General features: G+C 39.3%; 1 protein-coding gene across 1 annotated transcript; it reads right to left on the reverse strand.

Annotated features, from left to right (window-relative positions):
* Nucleotides 1–24: 24 nt before the first annotated feature.
* On the reverse strand, nucleotides 25–9,204 carry fam219ab (family with sequence similarity 219 member Ab). The gene is made up of 6 exons (XM_008418960.3): nucleotides 8,876–9,204; nucleotides 7,249–7,348; nucleotides 5,516–5,621; nucleotides 5,149–5,229; nucleotides 5,006–5,060; nucleotides 25–2,446 (listed from the first exon to the last, which is right to left on the reverse strand). The coding sequence occupies exons 1-6, from the start codon at nucleotides 8,951–8,953 to the stop codon at nucleotides 2,288–2,290; spliced, it is 579 nt and encodes a 192-aa protein (XP_008417182.1). The 5' UTR covers nucleotides 8,954–9,204; the 3' UTR covers nucleotides 25–2,287.
* Between the last annotated feature and the right edge of the window lie 1,670 nt (nucleotides 9,205–10,874).

A 10,874-nucleotide genomic window follows, 5' to 3' on the forward strand; every position in this document is an offset into this window, starting at 1 on the left:
CAAACTGCAACTCCGAGCAGACGGTTTTCCATTTGCTTTTTGTTTATTAATCACCTTCATACACTGCACATGACAATAACATTGGTAAATACTGTAATGGAACTGTTTACAATACATAAAAGTCATTTAAAAAAGAGGAAACTCAAAGAAAAGATCTACATGTAAAAAAAATCTTCCTTCCTCAAATAAACCAAAGATAATGGCAATAAATATACGCACAGCTTTTTAAACTTCTCTGTCCTTAAGGCATAATCTAATTGCATTAAACAACTGAATCAGAGGAGGGAGTAGGTTGTACATGGTGGGATTCCCCAAGTCAGTGACGTCCTTGACGATGGGGTAACCAAATGGTTTCTAAACTACAGGTTAAAGGAAGGTTTGAAGTTGTTTCACCTAATATTCTGGGATTGTAGGTATGGATGCATGCATGTGTGAGAGAACAGGGAGCGTCCTTTTAAACCGGACTTGTGTTTTCCTTAAGGATTAGCAGCGTCTAGCATTTGTCACACTCTGTGACATGGGTGATAAATGAGAAGCTCCAACGCAACAAACCGAGAACGGAAAAAATCTATCTGGACTTTTGCTCCTTTGGCCTTCGCAGCGTACCTTGCAAAAGTATTTATGCTCCAATTTTACTTTTTCTTTTTTAAGTCAACTTATAACCACAAACATCAACATTTATTACTTGATTTTAATGTGGTAGATGAACACAAAGTATTATATTTTTTGTGAAATGGAAGGAAAATAAGACGTGTTTCTTAAAATAGCGCTGTGCATTTGAATAAAAACTGGTGCAAATAGTATATGGTTTCCACCTGTGTGCATCGTACCGCTCTGTAAAAACTTCAATGGTTTGCTGAAATAACATTAGTGTCATTAGTATCTTGAAAATTAAGGAATGTACCGGGAACGGTTAGGGATCAATTTGAGGGGAAGTTTACAGCAGGATTTGGTGAGAAAATAATTTTTTTGCCATTTACCATCTGTAGACCTAAGCTGACAGACTGGACAACGACAGTTTTATTTAAAGGGACAGGCATAAAGTCCCTTGGTACATCAAGAGGAGCTGCAAGGATCCACGACTCAAATTTCAGAATCAGTTGATAGGACAGCTGCGAGATTTGCAGCTAAACTGTAAAAATATTACTGCATGCATAACACATTCTTCACATTATTATTTGTTAGAAATTATGAAAACCATGTGTCCTTTTCCGTCTCCTTCACAATTATGATCTACTTTGTGTTGGTGCTTTACATTAAATTCCAATAAAGCACAGTTACGTCTGACAGCAAAATGTGCTCAAGTCCAAGAGGTGTAAATAATCTTGCAAGGCACAGTAGAAATCAGAGCAATAATCGAAAACGGATCGTTTCAGGTACGTCACGTTCACTTGTGGTGCAGGAGAGAGTGATATGTCCCCATAAAATCTCAAATAAAAAGTGCAAAATGAAAGAAATTCAAAAATCAAGCTTGTGCCACAACAGCAGCAGGTGACTGCACAACAGAAAATTAAATAGGCAAAAGCTACGCGTTTTTATATATTCCTCAATACTTTGCACTCTGGTGGCCTTCATGCAGTTTGTACTACAGCCATTCATGTTTACACATTCATCCATCAACTCTGTGGTTTAACATTTCATTCCAGCGTCGCAGAGAAAGCAGAAATGTCGCAGTGTTTAAAGTGTTCAAAGATCTGACCTGTGCTACATAGCAACCTTGTACAGTAAATGGATACAGTACTAGGGGAATTCAAAAAGACCACATCCCATATTTCTCGTTACCAGGTACAGGCTAGTTGATCTCATAGTTAATACATTAAAACAAAAGGAGAAAAAAATATATTAAAACAAGGCAGAGCAGAAGAGTTGAGTCAGCAGTTATGATCATGTTTGTTACCAGTCAGGGAAATGGAAACCACTTCACAGCAGCAGCTGACCTTTTCGTGTCTGTAAACTAATATCAGGGTTGCGTTACGTCCGCCAGGGGGAGGCAGCTCTTAAACAGAAGTGTGTCTCCTGCCATAGGAGGAGTCCACCACTTTACTGCTTTTACCATTACATATACTTTCCTCTATGTTCAAGGTTTTGTACCAAAGTTTTTATTTGTTAGTGTGATTATTTACCTAATCATCATAGCACTTTACTGTCATGACAATATTCTATAAATGCCTCACATTTTGCCACTCTGGTGGCGAAGTAAACTCACAGCGGATGAAGACAGCGGGTTTAAGTTTGTGAGGGATAAGGGGGCCAGCGGTTTTGATGAGGTTGGGGGGGAGGGGGTTGGTTACTGGATTTGGCAGGTCGTGGAGGAGGTCGCCTGGCAGCACATGCAGGTGGGGTTGACTGATTTGGGCGGGATCAGATCCAGGTCCTCGTCGTCTGGGATCTCGTCGAGGCGGTAGCCATCTTTCAGCAGCTGGATGTTCAGATCCTGATTGATTTGCTGAGAAAAAAGAGGAGCAGATGAGTCAGGAGAGAACTGGACCCGTTCAGAGACAAAGAGGAGTGTTGTTGTTTTTATCGTACACAAAAATGTTCCTAAAAAGCAAAATTACACCAGTTAAGCTATATGCACTGCAAATATATATATATTATATATTATAACCTTTTTGTTGTTAGAATCTGAGATTGTGTCTAGATGTTGTTTTAGATCCTTTACAAACAGGTCATAAACAAAACATTTTCAAAATAAAATGTGGGGAATCAAGTTTTATGTTAATTGAGATCAGAGCAGGTACAGGTACAGAAAAAATCATCACATGTCTCTGGATAATGTTTGCAAAAAGAACAGGAGATTTTGATGTCAGGTTTATATTTTTGAAAAAAAAAATGTTTGGTTGAATACATAATAAAAAAAATCAATTTGACTTCATTAATGAAAAAAATTTCTGGAGAAAACTTGGGCATATTTTTTCTTTTACCCAATTTGGATTATGTACAAATGTGTTCCGATATACATAGGATGTAGATGAAACCAAATTTTTTTGATATACAGATCAAAAATAGCTAATATAATGGAGATCTGGTTAAGGTACAAATGTGTATTTCCTCATTTTTAAAACCATTTTTTGCTGGGTGACTGAACAACTTTAAGATTGATATTGTATCATTAAAGAACGGCTTCTGAAAGCTTCATACAATGGGTGACAGCAAGGGAGCTAATGATTAGTAATAATCTGTAAAACAAAAAGTCTTTTAAACCTTTTCACCACAACAAACATTAAAATATGCAACTAATTGCTATGTTTCATCAGAGAGATGGTTAAGCTCTTTCTACTTTGGCTCATTTCACTTTTTAGACATTAGGAAAACAAAAAAATCCAAGCATGTCTTTGAATCTGAGTCTTCCCAAATTTTCCAAAATGTAAGCTGATCAGAGTGAGGACAATGTTAGACCGGTTGCAAAATCTGATTGTCATGCTGATCATAATTACAGTTAATCCAAGAATAAATATACATTTCAGCAGAATCTAATCTGGATCTCATTTCTACACATACTTAGTCAAACTTTCAGCACAACATTCAATATCTTGGTGGGAAAACAGATTTGCTAACATGCGGTTGTTTGAAAGACGACTTTAAACCCCCGCAGCACGTCCACTGTGAAAAACAACAAATTCTGTAAAACCCTTTATGAAGAAGAGAAACACTCTCACTGATCTGTTGACTACTGAAGCTAGAACAATGTTGAAAAGATGTTCTTATGAATTAGTCTAGTAAAATGTAAAAGTGGTAACCATGGCGCTCTCACAGATGGCTGCAGGCATCTCTGCTTGGATCTTTGTCTTGATCACGACAACTAATGCCCTGGTGTGATTCTTCGTGTTCATATGGTCTCGTTTCCATGAAAGCTGGAAGCAAAATGTTTTGTAAAGAAACATCTGTGTGCTTCAGTAAAGTGATTTTATTAAAAACAAACACATGCAGGTGTATGTGCATATACCTGATTAAGATTTGGTCAAACTAGTTCAACCTGAACCTCTAAGGTGTTCATTTTGGCATGGCTATTCCGTATGCTTAATATTTGCATGTTTTATCTATTCCATAGCTGCTTTTGGAAAACCCAGTCCTTTCCAAGTTTCAACCATCTGACCCTAATGACGTCCATCAGATGAAATAAAACTAGTTAAAAGCAGCTCAGGAACCACCGAGGCTCAAGCAAACCGTGAACTGGTAATTGCTGGTCTCATCGTGAAATGAGACCAATTTTACATTAGTATGAACTAAAAAGGTGTTGGTAAAAAAAAAAACTCCTGCTCAAACATCAACATCTGCAATCTTAGCTGAAGTTTGTCCTGCTACATAGAAAGTCAATAACTTTCTGGGAAAAAAAAAAAAAAAAGATTATGAGATGAAACAAAAGTTTGGCCACTGGGACAAGCATGCACATTAAAGGCACAAAATTGATTTGACTTTGATCAGTGGATGTAAGTTTCTCCCAGATCTTTATGATCACTCATGCTCTGATTATCACTCATACTCTGAGAGTTACAATAGAAGCTGTGTATCAACAAATGAACTGGGTTACAATGTTTGTACTCCTCCTCATCTTTTATTCACACATCGACGAGTCAGTGCAAATATATCAGTACCCAGATGGAAAACTGCTGTAAAGGGATCGCATTTAGGATTCATCTGAGAAATGAACATGTTCTCCCTGTAATGCGAGCTGCACGTTCCTTTAAAAGCAAAATGTGCAGAAACTGAGGAAAAAAAGCATTTTTATTGCATTTACATCTTGCTTTATGCTTCAAACACTTTTTTTTTTTGTGCAGGCGCACCTGCGGTTTAATCATGCGCTTGCAGTGCGAGAGGACGCCTACATAATTAGCATGGATTTGCAGGATGGGCTTAAATAAGCTTGCCTGAAGACTGGCTTATAAAGGCATCATGCTTCCCTTCCTGGCAACCGTGAAGAATCGAGGCAACGAACGAGGGATGGAAGGGAATTAAATAGTAAATAGGAGGAAAGGAAGTGGAGTCAGAAAGGAAGTCGTCTCACCTCTGCAGAAGAATATCCAGACGACGAGTATCTAGACATGTCGAAATCATCGTCACTGCAGCACAGAGATACGTGTTAGCGGTTCTTTTTCTGGATCCTCAGAAGTGTGCATACAAAAACAAGGCATGTTTACGTCACCTTACCTGTCGGTATCTAAGGCTACCAGGGGCTTTTCGTCTGGGCTCTGGTCTAAAGATGAATAACCTTTATTGGGTACTACCAACCTGCAGTGGAGTGAAAAAAAGGGGGCAGTAAGAACATGACAAGCAGAGTTGATGAGAGAGTCTTAAAGACTGGCCCAGAGGATCAGCTCCAGCTGTACTACAGGAAGAAGTCTGCTTACTGACTCCAACATTACAAACCCCAAAACAATATAGCTATTTTTGAAGACATATGGACTGAGAGAAGTAAAGCGAGCCTTGAATACTCAGACATGGCTGGAATGATCTAGACAAGAGTGTTTTTACTGATTTCTTCCACGAACCTTCAACCACAGCGCTAATATCTTACCGTGTTCTGGCCATGACGTTGTTCTTCTTGGGCTGCTGGTTAACCGGACTACCCACAGTGTTGTTGTTCTTTAACGAGCCCTTCCTGGCCAGGTCTCTTTGTTTCTCTGCACACGAGATAGGACCAGATTAATAAGAAAACAACATTACGGCTGACCGTCCCTCCATCCAGTTCTTGTTCGGCTCTAAAGGCAGGAAGGAGGAGGGCCGCTAAAATGTTTATTACACTTTATTACAACACATCTATTACACAAAAAAGTTGACTGTTTGGAAATCATCAGCAGTCAGGATGTGCAAATTGAAGAAACAAAACAACTTGCAGTTCTTTGTTAATCAAGTGATGTCATATTAATGACATGTTGAACACCTAACTCTTGGCTGCCAATGGAAGCAGAAAGTTCAGCTAATTAACCAATTAGTCAGCAGCTTGTTAGAGTTCAAGTGTTTAAACTGACATAAGTTACAGCGCTACCAAGTACAGTCTGCACCTGTATTGGTTTTTCTGTTGTTCTGGGAATGTAAGCAAAAATTCGCTGTAGCCCACTATAAATCATGTTTTACTTTGAGATCATCACTCCTCTTGCTCCAATTTAATAAACCAAAAATGAATACAATGTACAATAAGCAGGTTTTCTTCAAAAGCAAACCGAGAGGCGTTTCTTAGTTTTTGCTCAAGTCTTTTGAACCAAATTATTTAATATTTAACAAAATTGTGCTAAACAGCATAGTTATATGTGCATTAATCAGAATATTAAATAAGCTGATACTCTTATGCTACTTTTATACATTAAATAGCTTTGGGAATGTAGTGATACAATGAGATGGTGGTATATATCTTATTTAAATGCTAATCTAATTACAAGAAATATTTACCATTTGAAACCAAAGTTTGACACCAGATATCCTTCTCATTGTCTAGGCCAGCAGCAAAATAACATACACAAGATTTAGTAATCATGTGTTTCTTTCAGATAAATGAGATCTTTTTTTTTATTTTTATTTTTTACAGTTGGTCTTAAGTTTCTTAGTGACTGAGAAAATTTACCCTTTAGCTTCAAGCGCAACAAGGTCAGTTTATGGTGCATTCATATTATGACTAACTCACCTGTATGTCAAAGTTTTGCAGAGGTTTTGCTAAAGAACCGCCATTTGATTCAGGTGTGTTGAACCAGGGAGAGAACTAAAACATGTTCTTTGTACCACCAATTGTACTCCCTAATTTATTTCCCTCCCAGGTTCTCTCAGGCGTCGTCAGATGCTTCTGATTGTTGATACCTGCGATTTTTGCTCTCGTGTCTTTGTTCACTGTTCAGATTTCACTTTGGTTTTTGTTGCTGTTGGTCTTCCATCACTATGTTTTACTTGCTTACAAGCTTTTAAAAAACATTCAGCCCACCATTCTCCTGGATCTAATCACTTGACAGATAATGACACTGCTGCTGTTCACCACTGGACTCTGTCCAGGGTGCTGAAACTATGTTAATTATTTTTGTCATTTTTTTTATTTTGGTAAATCAGCTGAGGATCTGCTTGGATGAAGGGAACTCACAGCCAACATTTTGTAATGTTTTAAAAACCAAATGATTACACAAATACTTGACATAATAATCCATACTGGTAACGTTCAGTCACTTCAGTCCTACATGATTAACAATTAAATTAAAAACTTCAAATCTTTTAATCATATTTATTGTGCATTTTTCACACATTTGCTGACTCCAACATATTTCTTACCTATTTTCATCTGGAGTGGTGAGGGCTTATAGTTGATAGTAACAGCTTCTCCTTCTCTGGTGTCGGACTCTGCCTCTGAGGCAGTGGAAGAAGCCGGGTCCTGGATTGAAAAGAAAAAACCCCCACCAGAAACAGAAAGATGAGCACAAATACTAACATTAATTATTCATATCTTTTTGTCCGCTATGAAAACAATATTCTAGGATACAGGGTGATTTTAAGTACTTTTTGATTATGTAAATTATAAAAGGAAACACAATAGACTTAAAAAAAAGAAAAAAAAAAAGAATGGTGCTATAATTTCTTAAATAGGTGCTGGTGTCTCTATGTCATGCATGGGGTTTCATACTTTCAGTAAAACAAAGGTGGCAGTTGTAATAAAAACAAGCTGCTGAAACCAACCAGGAACATTATGAACAAGTACAAATACAATACAATCTACATAGAGTGTATTCAGAGGGCCAATTCATATTCTATTTGCCATTTAACAAACACAATTACTGACCAGCATGTTATGAAACTTCACCAGGGACAACGCGGCCTTGCAGCTGGGCAGCGGAGGCCGTCCTGCAGGCTGCAGGTTAATATTGTTGCTGTATCTTAACAAACTGATTGAACAGAGAAACCTTCACCTATCATTAAACTCTGTACTATAGATGGTGATGATAATAATAACTGATCATCTTAATATCAGATTTATTAATGTAAAAACACAAGACATAGGATAAAATAAGCAAAAGAAACATTGCCATTGAATATTACAAAAGACGAAAATAAAAAAAACAAAAGTACCTTTCCTTTGACCACTTGACAAAACTACAACAGTTTACAAAATTACAAGAAGCCCTCTTCATGCCCCAGATATAAGAAATATTTTATTATTATTATTATTATTATTATTATTATTATTATTATTATTATTATTATTATTATTATTATTCAGTTCGAATTAAACATGTATTGTAGTGTAGGGAGAGAACAACCAGTGTTCACATGGACCCCGGGTATTAATGGAAGTCCGTGGACGCCTACAGAGAACAGATCAGATCGCCCAGAGTCTCGTCTGGTCGGAGCTGGGCAGCGGAGGCCGCCCTGCAGGCTGCAGTATCCCGGGGCTCCGCTACAGGCCACAGAGCGCTCCGCTGTAGCGAGCTACCCCGAATTACATCAAAAGGCGTGGGTTTTAATTTGATGCAGGCAACAAACAAAAGATCCCAATTTAATCTAGTCAAAGTGCAGCGAGGGGCGTCGAAGGGAGAGCAACCTGCTGCTGATGCTGGTGAAGTAGCAGAGACTCAGGACGGGATGCTTGTTTACGCCAGACATGACGGATGCTGCGCAGGAGACCGGATGGTGCCTGCGTGACACAGAGGAACAAGGATTCCTCTTTCTGAACACGTCAGTGTTCACAACTACCTTTATTACATATCCATGGACCATAGTGCCTGTTAAAAACTTGCAGAGGCTCAAACTACATCAGCGTTAACTCCCGGTGTGTGATGGATTGGGAACAGGCCTCGTTCGATACACATCCTCTAATCTCATTGTATGTTATTTCAAAACACGAACGTGGCAGACAGCAGAGACATCATCTCCAGGCAACGTGAAGCAGACCCCATGGACTCACCAGCGGCTGCATCTCGGACTGCATCTCTGCCTCCTGCACCGCGCTCGGTACCTGGAATCTGTCTATTTCCTCCATCATGTTGGCGATGTTCAGGTTTTCCTTCCCTTCTCCTTTAAACAATCCGATCGCTTCACCGCGTGGTCACCAGGACGGCGTTCGGCCTCAGAACCGGATCAATCCCTGTGGTTCTCCGGTGCCGAGCTTCATCCCAGCAGACTCTGTGTCGACGGTGGTCTGACTGGTGTGGTGACGGCGACTCCACCACCCACTTCCGGGGAGGGGTATCCCAAGCTGCGGTCTGTGGACTCAAATCAGGTCTTATTTAGAAAATGGCATGGTCTTCCGGAAAGAAAAAAAAAAAAAAAGACTGGCTCAATTAAAAAAACAACAACTGCTGTATAATGTCCATAATCCACAGACCCAAAACAACACAAAAATATAAATATTTGATTTTGCACTGATTAGGATGAACAAAAAGAAATAAATTCCAGTTAGTAGAACGTGTAATAACATTTTAATAGAAAGGCAACATGACTGGATTTTCCTTTCTACTTTTAAATTTACACAAACAATAAAGAGTCTAAGTTAATAACACTAAAGTGTAGTTTATGTTAAAATGAATGTTTATGTACATTGTTCATATGTATATAAACAATGATTATATATAGATGCTGGCAGGGAAAACGTACATGGAACGACATAACCAAGTGGTGGGCATAGTGTACAGGAACATCTGTGCAGAATATGGACTGGAAGCCCCGAGATCAAAGTGGGGAACACTCCCAAAAGTGGTGGAGAATGACCGAGCTAAGATCCTGTGGGACTTCCAGATCCAGACAGACAAGATGGTAATGGCGAACCAACCGGACATTGTGGTGGTGGATAAAGAACAGAGGAAAGCCGTTGTGGTGGATGTAGCAATACCAAGTGACTACAACATCAGGAAAAAGGAGCATGAGAAATTGGAGAAATACCAGGGCCTCAGGGAGGAACTGGAAAAGACCTGGAAGGTGAAGACCACAGTGGTGCCTGTGGTCATTGGGGCACTCGGGGCAGTCACCCCCAAACTGGAGCAGTGGCTCAAACAGATCCCAGGAACAACATCAGACATCTCAGTCCAGAAATGTGCAGCTCTAGGCACAGCCAAGATACTGCGCAGAACCCTCAAGCTCCCAGGCCTCTGGTAGAGGACCCGAGCTATATATATATATAATGCTTCCTAAATGAATCATGGCCAAAGTGTTGCAGGTTCTCTCCCAGATGTTAACCCAAAACAAACAAACAAGCAGATGAAATCGGATGTTTAGCACAACAATCTGTTTTGGTTCTTATTGTTGAATCCCTAACACTGACCATTAACTGAGGTAAATGATGCCTGCAGTGCTTTTCCTCACTAATGAGCCCACCTGGTACTCACCTTGATGGAGACACACAGGAAAACACTTCAGTTGCCAAAAGTAGGACTTCGATGAACCCAAGCAGGTACTTTGCTTTTTCGTAGCTTGAACACTTAAGCTTGTCAAATTTTGCTTTACTAAATGGTTAGCATATAAACTTTTTTTTTTTTTTTTTACATTGAAATTTGCGGTTTTAACATAGCAGTGCAAAAGGGTTCAAGTCAAGAGGTACGATTTTCACTAGCAAGACGCCATAATTGTCATATATCACAACAAAAGTAAACACTGTTCATTTCACATTTTATTTTTATTTTATTGCCACCATCATTTACCACCACTGCTGCATAATTCAAATGGACAATCTGAATACTTCACCTGTGAAATGTGTCGGTTGAACGAAAAACGTATCCTAAGCCGCTGTCGCTCTGGGTCAATTTCCCCCCACTGACTCTTCTGATTTCATATCTTCCCAACCCAGAAACACCAGCAGAGAGCAGCAACAGCATGCTCCACAGCACAGGGATCCTGGCGCTGCTGCAGTCAACGCCTGCATTCTCAACTTGAACCAACAGGTGGCAGTATTACCCTTTGGAAGACAGGGC

The sequence above is a fragment of the Poecilia reticulata genome, chromosome 9 (assembly GCF_904066995.2).
Source record: "Poecilia reticulata chromosome 9, P_reticulata-male-v2, whole genome shotgun sequence".
In the NCBI taxonomy this organism is placed as follows: domain Eukaryota; kingdom Metazoa; phylum Chordata; class Actinopteri; order Cyprinodontiformes; family Poeciliidae; genus Poecilia; species Poecilia reticulata.

What these genes read in the sequence shown, in the direction of transcription:
- fam219ab (XM_008418960.3), bottom strand. Translation starts at nt 8,953, where the DNA reads ATGATGGAGGAAATAGACAGATTCCAGGTACCGAGCGCGGTGCAGGAG. An exon ending in ACCACTCCAGATGAAAATAG is followed by an intron (nt 5,622 to 7,248) that starts GTAAGAAATATG and finishes TCTCGTGTGCAG; the next exon opens with AGAAACAAAGAGACCTGGCC. An exon ending in CTGGATATTCTTCTGCAGAG is followed by an intron (nt 2,447 to 5,005) that starts GTGAGACGACTT and finishes CTTTTTTCTCAG; the next exon opens with CAAATCAATCAGGATCTGAA.